At 35.6% G+C, this 17,409-nt stretch overlaps 1 protein-coding gene across 1 annotated transcript in view; it reads left to right on the top strand.

Moving 5' to 3' along the window:
* The window catches only part of UBR1 (ubiquitin protein ligase E3 component n-recognin 1), a 154,643-nt gene that overhangs the window by 29,139 nt on the left and 108,095 nt on the right, over nucleotides 1-17,409 (top strand). Inside the window, exons 4-10 of the mRNA XM_027553667.1 lie at nucleotides 6,936-7,046; nucleotides 10,922-11,052; nucleotides 13,023-13,161; nucleotides 14,464-14,526; nucleotides 14,764-14,887; nucleotides 15,197-15,304; nucleotides 15,948-16,036. Coding sequence (XP_027409468.1) covers nucleotides 6,936-7,046; nucleotides 10,922-11,052; nucleotides 13,023-13,161; nucleotides 14,464-14,526; nucleotides 14,764-14,887; nucleotides 15,197-15,304; nucleotides 15,948-16,036 — 765 coding nt within the window. The remainder of the gene's footprint in view (nucleotides 1-6,935; nucleotides 7,047-10,921; nucleotides 11,053-13,022; nucleotides 13,162-14,463; nucleotides 14,527-14,763; nucleotides 14,888-15,196; nucleotides 15,305-15,947; nucleotides 16,037-17,409) is intronic.

Here is a 17,409-nt window from a genome sequence, read left to right as displayed (position 1 = left end):
GGTTCAGGATGGGGAACACATGTACACCCGTGGCAGATTCATGTTGATGTATGGCAAAACCAATACAGTATTGTAAAGTAATTAGCCTCCAATTAAAATAAATAAATTTATATTAAAAAAAAGAAAGCTTGACAATTTGATCATTATTTAGAATTGGGCATTCTAAGGCCTGGACAGAGACTGTCATGACCATGAGAACTTTTATTATCTGAGAGTCATGTGTATGCCCAAGATTTATTGGAACAGAGAGGAAAGATTCCCCAATGAATACAATTTAAATGTACATTGTGAATCAGATCCATATAATAACTCTTGCCTTGCTTAATTGCTACATGTATTCCTTTGTGGGAGTATGTTATTATATACTTAAATCATCCCTCTTTTCTAGGTAATTACATTGCTTCCAGTTTTACAGGAATTAACCAATAATGCAACATATACATATACCTTTTTTATACACTAATGTATATATTCAAGAGTGCTTGAGACTAGATTCTTAGAGGTATATTTTCTGGCTTGAAGGGTGTGTGCATAAACTTTGATGGATTTTTCCAGATTTTTTTCTGAATTGCTGTGTCAGTTTACAGTCATTTCTCTATATCTGTCCCGAAGTTTATTTAATCAGTCTTTTTACTTTTTGCCAATCTGTTAGTAGTCAAATTATCTGATTATTTTAATTTGCACTTCTATTACTAGTATTATGAACATCTTTTCATTTTTTAATTGTATGTTTAATTTCTTCTGTGTAATGCCTATTTCTGTCCTTATTTTTCTGTTACTTTTTTCTTACTGCTGTGTTATATACTTCACAAATATTATCTTAATATGATTGTCTTTAATAATTTTTCATTTTTAAGTTAGATTTTTAAAGATATAATTGATACACAATAAAATCTACCTTTCTAAGTGTACAGTTCCATGAGTTTTCATAGACACATACAGTTTGGTAACCACCACAGTGTGAAAATGTTAGTTGCTCAGTCGTGTCCAACTCTTTGTGGCCCCGTGGATTGTAGCCTGCCAAGCTTCTCTGTCCATGGAATTCTCCAGGAAAGAATACTGGAGTGGGTAGCCATTTCCTTCTCCAGGGGATCTTCCCAGTCCAGGGATCAAAACCAGGTCTTCTGCATTGCAGGCAGATTCTTTACTATCTGAGCCACCAGGAAAGCCTACAATGCTGTTAAAGTATACAGCACTCAGTATGTCAGCAAATTGGAAAACTCAGCAGCAGCCACAGGACTAGAAAAGGTTGGTTTTCATCACAATCCCAAAGAAGGCCGATGCCAAAGAATGTTCAAACTACTGCACAGTTGCACTCATTTCACATGCTATCAAGGTAATTCTCAAAATCCCTCAATCTAGGCTTCAACAGTACATGAACCTATAATTTACAGATGTACAATCTGGATTGAGAAAAGGCAATGGAACCAGACAGAGATCAAATTGCCAACATCTGTTGGATCATAGAAAAAGCAAGGGAATACCAGAAAAGCATCTGCTTTATTGACTACGCTAAAACTTTTGACTGCGTGAATCACAACAAACTGGAAAATTCTTAAAGAGATGGGATTACCAGACTACCTTACCTGCCTCCTGAGAAACCTGTATAGAGCTCAAGAAGCAACAGTTTGAACCAGACATGGAACAATTGATTGGTTCAGAATTGGGAAAGGAGTATGTCAAGGCTGTATATTGTCACCCTGCTTATTTAATATATGTAGAGTATGTCATGCAAAATGCCAGGCTGGATAAATCACAAACTGGAATCAAGATTGCAAGGAGAAATATCAGTAACCTCAGATGTGCAGATGATACCACTCTAAATGGCAGAAAGTGAAAAGGAACTAAAGAGCCTCTTAATGAGGGTGAAAGAGAAGAATGAAAAAACTGGCTTAAAGCTTAGCATTCAAAAAACTAAGCATCATGGCATCTGGTCCCATCACTTCATGGCAAATAGATGGGAGAAAAGTGGAAACAGTGTCAGATTTTATTTTCTTGGGCTCCAAAATCACTGTGGACTGTGACTGCAACCATGAAATTAAAAGACACTTGGCTCCTTGGAAGAAAAGCTATGACAAACTTAGACAGTGTATTAAAAAGCAGAGACATCACTTTGCTGACAAAGGTCCAGTCCGTATAGTGATAGCTATGGTTTTTCCAGTAGTCATGTATGGATGTGAGAGTTGGACTGTAAAGAAGGCTGAGGGCTGAAGAATTGATACTTTTGAACTGTGGTGCTGGAGAAGACTCTTGAGAGTCCCTTGGACAGCAGAAAGGTCAAACCAGCCTATCCTAAAAGAATCCAACCCTGAATATTTGTTGGAAGGAGTGATGCTGAAACTCCAGTACTTTGGCCACCTGATGCAAAGAACCGACCCATTAGAAGAGACCCTGATGCTTGGAAGGACTGAGGGCAGAAGAGGAAGGGGGCAACAGAGGATGAGATGGTTGGAGGGCATCACTGATTCAATGGACATCAACTTGGGTGAACTCTGGGAGATAGTGAAGGATAGGGAAACCTGGCATGCTCACGCAGTCCATGGAGTCGCAGAGTTGGACACGACTTAGCGACTGAACAACAACAACAACCCCCCACAATAAGATATAAAACATTTATATCATTTCAAAACTTCTCTAGTGTCGTTTTGCAGGCAGTCCTCTTGCTCACATACCCCTAGCTCCTGGCGTTCACTGATCTGTTTTCTGTCCCTATAGTTTTGGCCTTTCAGAATGTCTTATAAGTGAAATCATACATAATGCCTTTGAGCGCCTCTCATGTATCAGCAATTTGTTCCTTTTTATTGCCTGGTAGTATGCCATTGTATGGAAATGCCACAATATAGTACCTGTTCATCACTTGATGAATACTGGACTGACTTCTAGCTTTTCAATAAAGCTATTCAAATACAAGTCTATGTATGGACATTTGTTTTCATTTCTCTTGGTAACCTCAGAATGATATTGCTGGATCATAAGTTAAGTGTATGAAATCTATTTTCTGTCTTTTAAACTTGATTTATGCTGTCATTTGCCTTAATGACATTTTAATTAATATGTAGTTATGTTTGCCAGAATTTTTTTTAATGCTTCTGTAGTTTATGTCTTGCTTCCATGGCATTCCCTATACTAAAGTTTATACTTTTACGTTGATTTGAAACTACATTTTTAGTAATTATGGATGAGTTTAGCATTCCTCCGTATATAAAATTGATTTGTATATTCTAATTTCTTTTGTTACCTTCATTCTAGTGGTAACATTTGTAGTAATAATTTTTATAGTGCTTTTAGTTCCTTTTTACTCCCTTACTTAACTTTTCATTGTCTAGTTTGTCAGTTTTAATGGTATCTTTGCTTTCTTCCTATTACCTACTTAGTAGTTGATAATCTAATGCTTTCTCTTTCCTTTCTCCCATTATTTTAGTTGTCTTTCTGATTGTGAGGTTGTATAAAGTTTACATTCTTCTATGCATGTATCTTTCAACACCTTTGATTTGTCCTTTTTTTAAAAAATTTCTTTAGTTTTAATTGAAAGATAATTGCTTAACAGTATTGTGTTGATTTCTCCCGAACATCAACATGATTGATTTGTTCTTAGTTGTTTTTCAGTTGCTAAGTCGTGTCCAACTCTTTTTTAACCCCATGGACTGTAGCCTTCCAGGTTCTTCTGTCCATGGGATTTTCCAGGCAAGAATACTGGAGAAGGTTGCCATTCCCTTCTCCAGGGGATCTTCTTGACCCAGGGATTGAACCCATGTCTCATGCATTGCAGGAGGATTCTTTACCACTTAGCCAATGGGGAAGCCCTTTGATTTGTTCTTAGTATTACAATTACATACATAAAATATTTACCAACTATCCTTTCTCTGAAGTTTCTCTAGTCACTGCTTGGTCAGCTGAGGCTCATCCTCTAGGGTTCAGTAAATTATAGTTTGTGGGTCCAATACAGTTCACCATCTATTTTTATATATGGCCTGCAAGCTAAGTTTAGTTTTTATTCTTTTTTTTTTTTTTTTTCTTTTGGCCATACCACAAGCCATGTGGGATCTCAGTTCCCCAACCAAGGATCAAATCCATGCCCCCTGAAGTGGAAGTGCAGAGTCTTAACCTCTGGACTGCCAGGGAAGCCCCTAAGGTAGTTTTTATATTGTGAAAAAGAATAAGAAGAATAATCAGTTCTCAGTTCAGTCGCTCAGTTGTGTCCGACTCTGCGACCCCATAGAACAGGCTTCCCTGTGCATCACCAACTCCCGGAGCTTGCTTAAGCTCATGTCCATCAAGTTGATGATGCCATCCAACCATCTCATCCTCTGTCGTCCCCTTCTCCTCCTGCCCTTAATCTTTCCCAGCATCAGGGTCTTTTCCAATGAGTCAGTTCTTCACATCAGGTGGCCAGAGTATTGGAGTTTGAGCTTTAGCATCAGTCCTTCCAATGAGTATTCAGGACTGATTTCCTTTAGGATTGACTGATTTGATCTCCTTGCAGTCCAAGGGACTCTCAATAATATTTCATGATAAATGAAAATTATATGAAATTTAAAATTTTAGTGCCTATGAATTCTTATTGGAACATAGCTATGTTTATTCATTTATTTATTATCTGTGGCTGCTGCTTCACTACAAAAGTAGAACTGAGTAATTCAAAAGAGATTCCATGGCTTGCAAAGCCTAAAATATTTACTGTTTGTTCCTTTATACAGAGAGTTTGTTGATCACTGCTCAGACAGATCCCTCTGGAAGGTCATGTGTATACAGTGTTCCTTTAGTTCTGACACATTCAAAATTGTATTTTTAAAGCTTAGCTGTAGATAATATCCTTGGTTTACTGCTTCTTTTCTTGAAAATGCTGCTCTGCTGTTGTCTTGTTTCATGTATTGCTATTGAGAAGTCTGCTACTGCTAAGTTGCTGCTAAGTCGCGTCAGTCGTGTCCGACTCTGTGCAATCCCATAGACAGCAGCCCACCAGGCTCCTCCTTCCCTGGGATTCTCCAGGCAAGAACACTGAAGTGGGTTGCCATTTCCTTCTCCAATGCATGAAAGTGAAAAGTGAAAGTGAAGTTGCTCAGTCGCATCCGACTCTTCGGGACCCCAGGGACTGTAGCCTACCAGGCACCTCCGTCCATGGGATATTCCAGGCATGAGTACTGGAGTGGGTTGCCATTGCCTTCTCCCGTTGAGAAGTCGGGTGCCAGTCTTAATTTTCTTGTGATTATGTTATTTCTTCTTTTTGACCAAAACCTCAGGGCTTTTATCTTTAAAGTCTAATAGTTTTAGGAGTTGATCATACTGAGTTTTTTCTCAGTCACTGAGGGCCCTTTCACTGTGTAGATTAAGGCAGTTTGTTTTCAGAAGTTCTCTTAGATTGTCATCCCTGTTCCATTGTTTTGATTTTTCTTTGGTGACTCGTTAAGCTTATCTACCTTTCTTAGGCCTATCTTCTATTTCAACCATTTTTCCTCTGATTCTGTATTTCTTTGCTTCATCTTACTTTCATTCTCTTATTTCCCTGCTTTGTTTCAATGCTATTTACTTCTGATATATCATTTTCTTCTGTTTTTTTCTCCTGAGTTAATTCAGGTCTCATTTATTTCTTCTTTTTTGTCCATTTCTGTTTTTAATTTTTGTGTTTATGATTAAAGGTGTCTTAATCTGATTAAGGGTTTTTAATGCTTGTTTGAGGATGGGTAAGTTTAGAGCATTATATTTTCTTCCAGCTTCATAATTGAGTTTTGGCTCTTATTTATATTTTGCAGCTTTTTTTTTTTTTTTGCAACAGTTTCACATGGATATGGTGTACTTTTTTCTATTTCATTTCATGAATAGTGTTCACAAGTGCTCTCTTCTGTCAATTTTACCCTCTTCTGTGTAATCTCTTTTATAGATGATACTGGTGATGGTGGTGAAGTGAGGGGAGGGTTTGGCATGTCTTGTTTCTCTCTTGTTTCTATAGGATTCTTAAGCTTTCTTTCTTCTTTCTTTGATTTACTGTCACATTCTATAAGGGGTTACCACCTTTTGAAAGGTATTTGATTTTCCTCCAAAAGTAATGCTTCTCAGAGGTGGCCACCTCTGGTCCTGCTCACCTTCAGTCTCTTTCCCTATGAACCACCAAGTCCCAATCTGTGTTCAGTATTTGTTCCTTGACACTGAGCTTTCTCTTCTGGGATGTGATTTTGTCTGTGCTTGATTTAAGTCCTTTATACCCTTCTGTTCTCTTTAATGGAGTCTTTACAGCTTCCCTCTCCTATTGTCTGTATCCACATGCTTGAAGTGATAGGCAACAGAAACTCAGAAGTCATTTGAAGGTTGTGGTATTTATTTTTTTGACTCCCAGTAATCCTGCAGACATGGGTCATGTGTGGCTTTACTTGTTCTCCTTGTTAGTTGTATAATTTGGAGGGGGGAGATTTGGGGAAGATTCAAATTCAGGTCATTGTCATCCTTCTCTATCTAAGCTACTATATTTTAGATAATTTTTTTTACAGGCACCCTCAAAGAAAAAAAAGTTGTAATAAGTTTTAGTTGCTGTAGGATATTAATGTGGATGAAAATATACATTTCTTAAGTACTTAAGCTAGTATCATTGTAATGATTTAAAAAGTCTGTTTAATAAAATCTACTCAAGCATTCTGGGTGTCATATATTTTTCTTTTTCTTTTCTTTTTTTTTTGCACATGACACAATCTGTTTTAAAAACTATTAAACTATTTAAAAACTGAGTATGTTTCAAAAATGTATCAATTTTGAAGGTCCATTTTTGTTGTGATTAAGTATTGAGAATTTTTTTTGTTATCAAAATATTTTTTGATATTTATCTATAATATTAAAGGCAGTCAAGGTTAAATAGCAGGAAACATGTATTATTTGAGTTCTCTTTATCATTCTTCTTTGCTTTGTAAAATGTTTTGAAATTAACACACACATTTTTCATTTGTCAGATGCATACTTCTACTGGAGGAGGATTTTGTGACTGTGGGGACACAGAAGCATGGAAAACTGGTCCTTTTTGTATAAGTCATGAACCTGGAAGAGCAGGTACCACAAAAGAGGTAAGAATATTACTATTTTTTAATTGCTATTTTAAGCTTGATGAAATTAAATAGAAATGTTATTTGTATGGGTTAAGCTGAATTCCTTCGAAAATCCTGATTTTATGTTCTAATATTTAAATGTAAGGAGTTGTATTTGATTCTAGAGGATTTAAAGATTTGATAAATTGATAAAGGTTTGATTCCATATTTCTCTAAAGGAGTGAATTTACACTGAAAAGATGAACTCAGATTACTTGTTTGTTAAGCAGTCAATTTGATAAGTAAGAATAAACAATATATTATCCTAAAAGAGTGAATGGAAGTAGTTATTATGAAACAGGAGGATATAATGAATTAGAAAACAATAGAACTAACACATAAATTCCGTAATTGCTATTCTTAAAGGAAAAAAAAAATCAACGAACATATTATCCACTATACCTCCTAATCAAGAAAAAAAACTGTAAGCCCAGATAGCGACAATTAAAAAGGAGAATGGGAAAATGACCATTGAACCACAGATACAGGAGGATTATAAAAGGCTATTTATATGACTCTGTGCAAAGACATTTGAAAATAGATTCCTTTATCCAACAGTATAGTTATAATTTATTCAAAAACAGAAAAAACTTTAACAGTTAATAACCATTGAAGAAATTTAAAAAGTTGTCACAAGAAAGTACTTTCTAAAAAATGCCATGCTCAAATGGGTTCACAAAAGAATCCTTTTTAAAACTTAAGGAATAAATAGTTTTTGTATTCTTTAAACTGTTCCTGATAACTCTATAACACTGAATATCCCTAGGGTCTATATTTTGATCTCTTAAGTACCATTTTCTACTAAAAGAAACCAGGCCTTGTTGTAAAAATACCTGACTCAAGATATGAATTAGGGAATAGGTGAGGTAGGCTGGTGAGGATGGATTTGTGTCAAAAGAACCTAAAACTCAGTTTTAGGATACTTTTGGATACTTTCCTCCTAAGATGGGGAGTAAGGCATATTCTGCTTTGCCACAGTGAGTATCCATTCATTAGTATAATGGACATTCCAGCTGAGGCAGTTAGACAAGAAAAAAATATAAAAAGCACCCAAATTGGAAAGGAAGAAGTAAAGCTGCAGATGATGTGATTTTGTATATAGAAAATCCTAAGGAATCCATTAAAACATTGTTAGAACTAATAAACAAGTTCAGCACGATTGCAGGATATGAGATACAAAAATTACTTGTATTTTATACATTAGTAATGAACAATCCAAAGATAAAATTAAGAAGAAAGAAGTACAAAATTTATTTAATTTCAAAAGATACATGCACCCTTGTTTATGCAGCATTATTTACAGTAGCCAAGATATTGAATCAACCTAAGTGCTCATCAAGTTTACAAAACTAGCCTCTTTCTTCCTACCTCTTGGGGTTCCAGTCTATTTGTGGTTTTCCCGAGTCATATAGCCTCAGAACACTGAATTGAGTCCTGAACTAACCTGGTCTTCTTGGGTTTCTTTGGATTTATAATTAGATTCAAAAAGAAATAGATCATTCAGGCTTGTTATGTCCACAAATCTGTATACTCAGGAACAGATTCATGATCTGAATGTGGGAACATACTTACAGCTAGCATATAACTAATCAGTTGCCCCCCAAGAGTCCTCTGTGCTTCACCTTTGTTTTGTCTCTGCTTTGGTGAGTGTGAAATCCATACTCTGCCAGGTGTGTGGCATTGTGCCAGCCATAATAGGGATTTACCAAGTGTAATTAGACCTGGTCAATACCGATCAGCCTATAGTCCAGCATTTGGCAATATCTCTAAAAGTATGTTTAAGGGAAATTTCTTTCTAGTTCTGTAGTACATTTCAGGTTTATTATTAAGGTTTTTTAAAAATTGATTTTGATCATCACTCTGTTGTTCCCTCTAATGGACCTTATAATATATATATATATATATATATATATAAAAGCTATACATGATTTATTTAAAAGTTTCTTCTCTACTTACCAGAACTCTTCTGAAGAATTTAGCTTCTGATATAGTATAGAAGTAATAAGTAGATTCTTGTAACTTTTCATTTCAGACTACTTCGATTAAAAATTGAAAGGAAATATTTCTAAAGCTAAAGAAGATAAGAAATAAGAACATAGTGGATTAATGTTGCTCTTAGTACCTTTGGCACTCTTTTTCTCTCTTTCTAGCAAAAGCTTCTGAGTAAAATCTCCAGAGAAAAGGTGACATATTGAAGAGATGGTAGAAAAGAAAATAATAAAGCGTTGGGGAGTAGGAAGAATAGGTGCAGAAGAGTAAATGTGTAGATTAATGTTTTGGTCACCACAGAATAAAATGCAGTTCATTAGTATGGTGTATAGCAGGTAGGTTAAAAAATTGAATATTAAAGCCTTCTACTGAATTTCTATTGGATTTTTATGTGTGTGTGTATGTGTGTGTGTCTTATTAAAGAGCTACTATATTTGTTTTCCTGCTTACTGCTTTGTTTAAACAACTTATTGAGTTATGATTTGCATACTATATTAAAAAACTCACCCATTTCAAGAGTATACTTTAGTACTTTTTTAGCATGTAGTTTATTTTTGTGGCCAAATAATATTCCATTGTATGGATTATGCATCATTTTATTTATCCATTCATCAGTCTATGGAAATCTAGGTTGTTTCCACTTTTTGGCTATTATGAGTAATGCTGCTATGAGCATTTGTGTGCAAATTTTTTGTGTAGATATATGTTTTCATTTTTCTTGGGTAGATATCTCAGGGTGGAACTGGTGGATTATAAGGTCACTATACTTAACATTTTGAGCATCTCTCAGACTTTTCCAAATTGTACCATCATACATTTCCATCAGCAGTGTATAGGGTTCAGGTTTCTCCGCATTCTGTCCAACACTTGTTACCTGCCTTTTTGATTATAGTCACCTTAGCAGGTATGAAGAGGCATCTCACTATGGTTTTGACTTGCATTTCACTAATGCTTTATGATGCAGAGCAGTTAAATGCTTTTTTTTTTTTTTTAGCTAATTGGTTTGAACAAACCTATTAAGGAAGTGGTATCCTTTAATGAAATGAACATTTTTTTTCCCATGAAAGTCAAAAGACTCGGATGTTAGTATTGCTTTTTATATCCATTTAGAGGCTCTTTGACCTTGAATGGGATCTTTTAAAAAAAATTTTTTTTTTATATTTATTTATTTATATTTGGCTGTGCTGGGTCTTTGTCGCTACAAGCAGGTGTTCTCTAGTTGTGGCAAGCAGGGACAACTCTCTAGTTGCAGTGCACGGGATTCTCATTGTGGTGGCTTCTCTTGTTGCTATGTGTGGGCTCTAGAGCACATGGGGTTCCATAGTTGGGCACATGGGTTTAGTTGCCCCAAGACATGTGGAATCTTCCTATACTAAGGATCAAACCCATGTCCCCTGTGTTGGCAGGCAGATCCTTAACCATTGGACTACCCCAGAAGTCCTTAGATGGAATCTTTATCTCTTAAATGCCATAAATTTTCTGCCTTAACAGAGTGGCTGTAAGGATTGGTTGAAATAAATTAAATGAGAAATGTTTTTGTAAACTGTAGGGAAAAACAAAACCCTATAACTCGTTGTTCTCTGATATGATTAGTTTACTCAGGCAGAGAAGAACATTCATAAGGAAGAGTGTCATAAGGGAGGCTTCCATGATTTTGCCTCCTTTCCTTTCTGTCATCTGTAGCACCAACTTGGCCACAAGGAATTCAGCTAAAACAGCAACCTCTTGGGCTGAAGTTAAATTCATTCTGGAGGATGGTGTAAATGAACTTATTAATATTGTTCTTATAAATTAATAACATCATCATTCTCATCCACTTACTTGTATACAACATTGAGAATATGTTTTTCTATACTTTCTTGCAGAACTTACGCTGTCCACTGAATGAAGAGGTAATTGCCCAAGCCAGGAAAATATTCCCTTCGGTGATAAAATACATTGTAGAAATGACTATATGGGAAGAAGAAAAAGAACTGCCTCCTGAACTCCAGAAAAGGTAGGGGATTTTTTATAAAGGGGGAAGTTTTCATGATGGTTATTTATATTGCAAAATGAGTATTTGAAAAATGTCTTTTGTTTTTATCTAGTGCTTTAACTTAACTATCATTGTGAAAATTTTATATAGAGAATTTTTCCAAAATGTCCATTTATATGAGATGCTCTGCTAAGACATTATACAGAAGTTAAGGCAAAAGAAGGGCTTAATCAGGAACTTCTGATTTTTAAGAAAAAACATTTTGGGGGTGTTGTTCTCAATGATTTACAAGTTCTTAGCAGCCATTCATCCCAGCAAGGAAGTAAATTTCCCAGTTTGATCCTGGCCTGGACCAACTTCCAGGTTCCCTGAGAGGTTCGTGAACTAAGGTGGGGACTTCAGAACAGTGTTTCCCTTGTAGTCCAGATCTTTAGCACTTTTCTTGATCAAAAATTTTGATGGTCAGAATAAGGAGATATATCCCTTTGTCCTATGCTTTGGGATCTAGGATTATTTCACGTGTAGGAATTTAAGAGGTTTTTTGTTTTTGTTTTTAGCTAAAACCCAGCAATTTCTAACAACCATAAGTCTTTTAGTGACAGCAGTATTGGCTCTTAATTTACAAAAGGCAAAAGAGAATTCAAGACCTGATATGAAATACAGTTTGGGCCTTGTGGGAATTTTTCTACCTGTGTAATATTAGGGGTTTCACAAATCTAAATACAGTTTTTTGAGTTTACTGGGTTTATTTGTATTCTTTTAGGAGAAAGACTTAAGAATTTCAATTTTTAAAGACATTGAATGTATCATTTTGACTTTTACGGGACCATAAACTGCTTGGAAAAATAAAGGTCATCAGAAATTATGTCCAAAAAAGTTTTAATTTCAAATACATTGATAGCATCAGTTAAATGCTTTAAGAAATTTTGTGTTGGTAAGCATAATTCTAGCAGTCTGCCTGTCTAAAAAGGGTGGGTTGCTTGAATGTGGTCATGTATGTAGACAGCACTGTACTTCAGATTCACAGATCTGATTTCTAATTCTCATTGTTTCTTGGCTTTGGGACGAAAGAGAAGTCTTTTTGAATCTGTTATTTCCTAAGGTACAAGAGGCTCAAGAAAAGCTGCCTCTTAGAGTTATGAGGATCAATTGACTATTTAGTGGAAGATTATTATAATCTGTTTAAAACTGGTAGTGATTTCTGACATTTGTATAGCTGTAGCCCACAACCATTTTCACATATTTTATAAGGTCCTCACACTCAAATGGAGATACTATACATCTCTTCTTAGAGATGTAAAAGATACCATCATCTCAGCAAGATTAAATGCTTAAGTGATTTGTCTGAGGTTTTGCAGTCAAATGGTAGTGCTGGCACTTAAAATCTATACACCTTAAAAAAAAAAACTTAAATGTACTATAAAACCAGTACTTCTTAAAATAAATAGAAGGTAGAAACAAAAATAAATGAAAACTAAATGTTAGTGAAATCTTGACTATTTATCATTCCCTGCTTGAAAGTTCTGAGCCTGAGGCTTGTCTCCCTTTGTCAGAGTGGGAGATTAACAAGAGTTATGAATGGTATAAAAGATATACTGCCACTTAATGAGAATAACATTTTACTTCTGGAAGTAAGAAAAATTGGGGATAAACATGAAAAAATTGATACTTTTATCAGAGTTTTAAATTTTTATGGCACTGTACCACTTAAAATCATCTCCTATACTAGTATTAGAGTGGTACTTTGGAGAAGGAAATGGCAACCCACTCCAGTATTCTTGCCTGGAAAATTCCATGGACAGAGGAGCCTCTTAGGCTGCAATCCATGGGGTCGCAAAGAGTTGGACATGACTTCACTTTCACTTTTCTCATACATAGGAAACTACATGGTGCTACTCATCACAGGGCATTTTTTATTTTAGTCTGGTTTTCATGTTTTCCTTTGCTTATTTGTTGCAGTGTCTGAATATGTATCTTTTTGTTTTAAACAGGGAGAAAAATGATAGATACTACTGTGTCCTTTTCAATGACGAACACCATTCATATGACCATGTCATATACAGTCTACAAAGAGCTCTTGACTGTGAACTTGCAGAGGCCCAGATGCACACCACCGCCATAGACAAAGAGGTTCATGAGTTTCATTTGAATTATTATACTGTCTTCTTCAGCTTCCTGGAAATTGGGTGTTGCCAAGTAGCTCTGTAGCCCTTGCCAAGTGCTTTAGTAGTGTGTTAGGTACAACCATGCTCTTCATTTATTCCTTATAGCCTAAGTAAATTGGTTGAAACTTGGTTTTTCTGTGTGTGTATATTACAGTTTTAGATTTCTATTATTTTCCTTTTTTAGTCTAAATAGAAAGTTACTGAATATATTTGGCAAAGAGCAGTTAAGAATGTCAGCTCAACCTTAGTTCTGTTTCTGTAAATTATTGAATAAATGACTAAATACATGAATCCTGAAAAGTTGGTTAGCTTAACAGTATTTATTAAAACTATTTATAGAATAATGTTGATAACATGGCTCAGCTTTTATTTAACACCCATCCAAAGCAAAATGTGTTCTTCAGATAAGCAGAAGAAATATTAACCTAATCCCTACCCTCAAGAGGAGTGTAACACAGTGGAAGAAGCATCATGACACTAGTTACTGGTATTATGATTCTAGGACTTGAGAAGTCAGTATCCGTTAGGCCACACCTCTAACCCACTAGTGGACTACATGTGTATTATGTAACACATGTTGAAGAATTTCAGTTTCACTCATGAAAAGTATCTAAGGCCTATATTAATAATAGTAGTTTATTAAAGCTAATTTATTGTTATCTAATAGAGTACAATAAGTAAATAATGACATTTTTGTGAAACAAGAAATCTGAGTCCCTAAAGTATAGAAATTCCCTACTAGTGGCATTGAAAGTTCTGAAGCTGCATCAGATCAGATCAGATCAGTCGCTCAGTCGTGTCCAAATCTTTGCGACCTTATGAATTGCAGCACTCCAGGCCTCCCTATCCATCACCAACGCCCGGAGTTCACTCAGACTCACGTCCATCAAGTCAGTGATGCCATCCAGCCATCTCATCCTCTGTCGTCCCCTTCTCCTCTTGCCCTCAATCCCTCCCAGCATCAGAGTCTTTTCCAATGAGTCAACTCCTCGCATGAGGTGGCCAGAGTACTGGAGTTTCAGCTTTAGCATCATTCCTTCCAAAGAAATCCCAGGGCTGATCTCCTTCAGAATGGACTGGTTGGATCTCCTTGCAGTCCAAGGGACTCTCAAGAGTCTGTTTATCGTATATGTGTTATCAATCTTAGGATTTTTAGGTGGTCAAAAATGATTAATAATTAAGAGCTTGTTGGGTCTTTGGGTTTTATATTACTTGTTGATTGGGATTGTCAATCTACTACTTAATTCTCATGTTTGTCTATAATTAGGGCCGTCGGGCTGTTAAAGCAGGTGCTTTTGCTGCTTGCCAGGAAGCAAAGGAAGATATAAAGGTAATTTTCTGAATTAGGGTCAAAACGAAAATGTTAAGAGGAATGTACAAGAGCCCAAGTAAAAAAGTTATATTGTTGAAATGGTTTGACATCCTAAGTAAACATAAGTTTGGAGCATTTAGACCCAGAGTTTTGAAAATGTAACAGTTATATGATTTGTTTTTTTTTGAGGACTAGATAACTTTTAAAACAAAAATTTAAAAACTAGTTTGTTTCTAATATTCCTTTCATTTGTAGAGTCATTCAGAAAATGTCTCTCAACATCCACTTCATGTAGAAGTATTACACTCTGAGGTTATGGCGCATCAGAAATTTGCTTTGCGTCTGGGGTCCTGGATGAATAAAATTATGAGCTACTCAAGTAAGCATATAGCCTGTTTTTCTTATTTTTCATAAAATATTGTCTTTTTAAATAGTCACAGATTTTAAAATGTTGTTGAGTATAAAGTAAAATGTTTGTTTTTTATGCATTTTGATTATTTTCAGTATTGCATTTCAAATGCTATGAATAATGTTTTGTTGGCTCTTGATTCTTTGATGTTGACAGAATTATTCTTGACATCAAGTATGAGAGCATTTACTGTTAGTTTTTTCATATGTTCTTATAGGAAATGTATTTTTGGGAGAAATACTTTAAGAATAAAAACTATGTAACTTCTTTTGTTTGTAGGTGACTTCAGACAGATCTTTTGCCAAGCTTGCCTTAGAGAAGAACCTGGCTCAGAGAATCCCTGTCTCATAAGCAGGTTAATGCTTTGGGATGCAAAGCTTTATAAAGGTAGGTAGATCTTTACTTACACTTCTTGCTTTGAAGCAAAGGAATATTACAGCTGTAGTGGAGTTGTGATCTATTTTGTTTATTAAATCAATTAACTTGATAAGATATTATATTTTCAGGGTGAGATTAAGCAGTCAATATGTATTCCTCTGTGTTAAAACCCAGGGAGATTGCCTTTTAATTGTAGTGCCTTTTCATTTAGTCAGAACCAGTAAAAAAGAGTATGTATGTATTCATGTAGTAATGCCATTATAAAAGCCATGTTAATTTTCATTTTTAAAATCTAAACGAAGACCCAAAAGTAAAAAGTTAGAGAAAGCCTAAAGGGGATGGAGAAGGGAAGGTACATAGGATAGTTTTTAGTGAGGCAGAATGAAAAGAAATGGAGAAAGGTTGGACGAAGTAGGATGAAGTAAAAGGTACAGCAGTGAGACGGGTACAGAAAATAAGGGAAAAGGCATTACATGTATGTATCTTAAATTCTAGCTCTTAAATATTAACGTGATAAGTGCCACTAATATTTGAGTCCTTGAAGTCTATTAGCATGTGAAATATTTTTATAGTGTTCTGCCACTACTAATAGCTAAAATGTTTTCTTTGCTTTGGCAATGCTCCTCCCACTTCTCCCCAAAATGATTTATAGGTGCCCGTAAGATCCTTCACGAGTTGATCTTCAGCAGTTTTTTTATGGAGATGGAATACAAAAAATTCTTTGCTATGGAATTTGTGAAGGTAATTGCTCTTTATAAATAGATGTCAACAAATGAAAATAGAAAACCATTTTGTAAGTGAAATAATGGAAACAAAGGGGATAATTACAGAACGGGAATTTAATTTTACAGCTTATTTGTTTTTCAAAAAGTTCATCATTTAACTTCACATTTGGTAGTATGAAAGCAGTAGTCTAAGAGGAGATAGTTGGAAAATGACCTGTTATTTGCATAGACAAAGCAATAGGAAGTTGTCACAATTATGAGTACATTTATCTTTTCTAATCATTTGTCTGTTAGTTAAAATTGTAACAAGAGCAGTGACTAGTTGAACGAAGAGCACGGAAAAGGAACAGATATATATACATGCTAAAAGGAGGCAGAAATTTGATGGGTAAGAGTTATACTTAACTATCTGAGGCTAGAATATACAAACATATCTTTTTTAAAAAATTTATTTTAATTGGAGGATTTGCTTTACAATATTGTAGTGGTTTTTGCCATACATTGACATGAATTGGTCACAGGTGTACATGTGTCCCCCATCCCGAAGCCCCCTCCCACCCTCCTCATCCCATTCCTCTGGGTTGTCCCAGTGCACCGGCTTTGAGTGCCCTGTTTCATGCGTCGAACTTAGACTGGTCATCTATTTCATGTATGGTAATCTACATGTTTCAATACTTTTGTCTCAAATCATCCCGTGCTCGCCTTCTCCCACAGAGTCCAAAAGTCTGTGCTTTACATCTCTATCTCTTTTGTTGTCTTGTGTATAGGGTCGTCATTACTGTCTTTCTAAATTCCATATATATGTGTTAATATACTGCATTGGTCTTTTTCTTTCTGACTTCACTCTGTATAATAGACTCCAGTTTCATCCATCTCATTAGAACTGATTCAAATGTGTTCTTTTTAATAACTGAGTAATATTCCATTGTGTATATGTACCACAGCTTTCTTATCTATTCATCTGCCAATGGACATCTAGGTTGCTTCCATGTCCTGGCTATTGTTAACAGTGCTGCGATGAAAATTGGGGTATACATGTCTCTTTCCATTCTGGTTTCCTCAGTGTGTATGCCCAGCAGTGGGATTGCTGGGTCATATGGCAGTTCTATTTCCAGTTTTTTAAGGAATCTCCACACTGTCCTCCATAGTGGCTGTACTAGTTTGCATTCCCACCAACAGTGTAAGAGTGTTCCCTTTTCTCCACACCCTCTCCAGCATTTATTGCTTGTAGACTTTTGGATCACAGCTGTTCTGACCGGCAAGAGATGGTACCTCATTATAATTTTGATTTGCATTTCTCTGATCATGAGTGATGTTGAGCATCTTTTCATGTGTTTGTTAGCCATCTGTATGTCTTCTTTAGAGAAATGTCTGTTTAGTTCTTTGGCC

The sequence above is a fragment of the Bos indicus x Bos taurus genome, chromosome 10, assembly GCF_003369695.1.
Source record: "Bos indicus x Bos taurus breed Angus x Brahman F1 hybrid chromosome 10, Bos_hybrid_MaternalHap_v2.0, whole genome shotgun sequence".
In the NCBI taxonomy this organism is placed as follows: domain Eukaryota; kingdom Metazoa; phylum Chordata; class Mammalia; order Artiodactyla; family Bovidae; genus Bos; species Bos indicus x Bos taurus.
The sequence above is the reverse complement of the archived record's forward strand: the minus strand, read 5'-3'. Positions and strand labels throughout refer to the sequence as shown.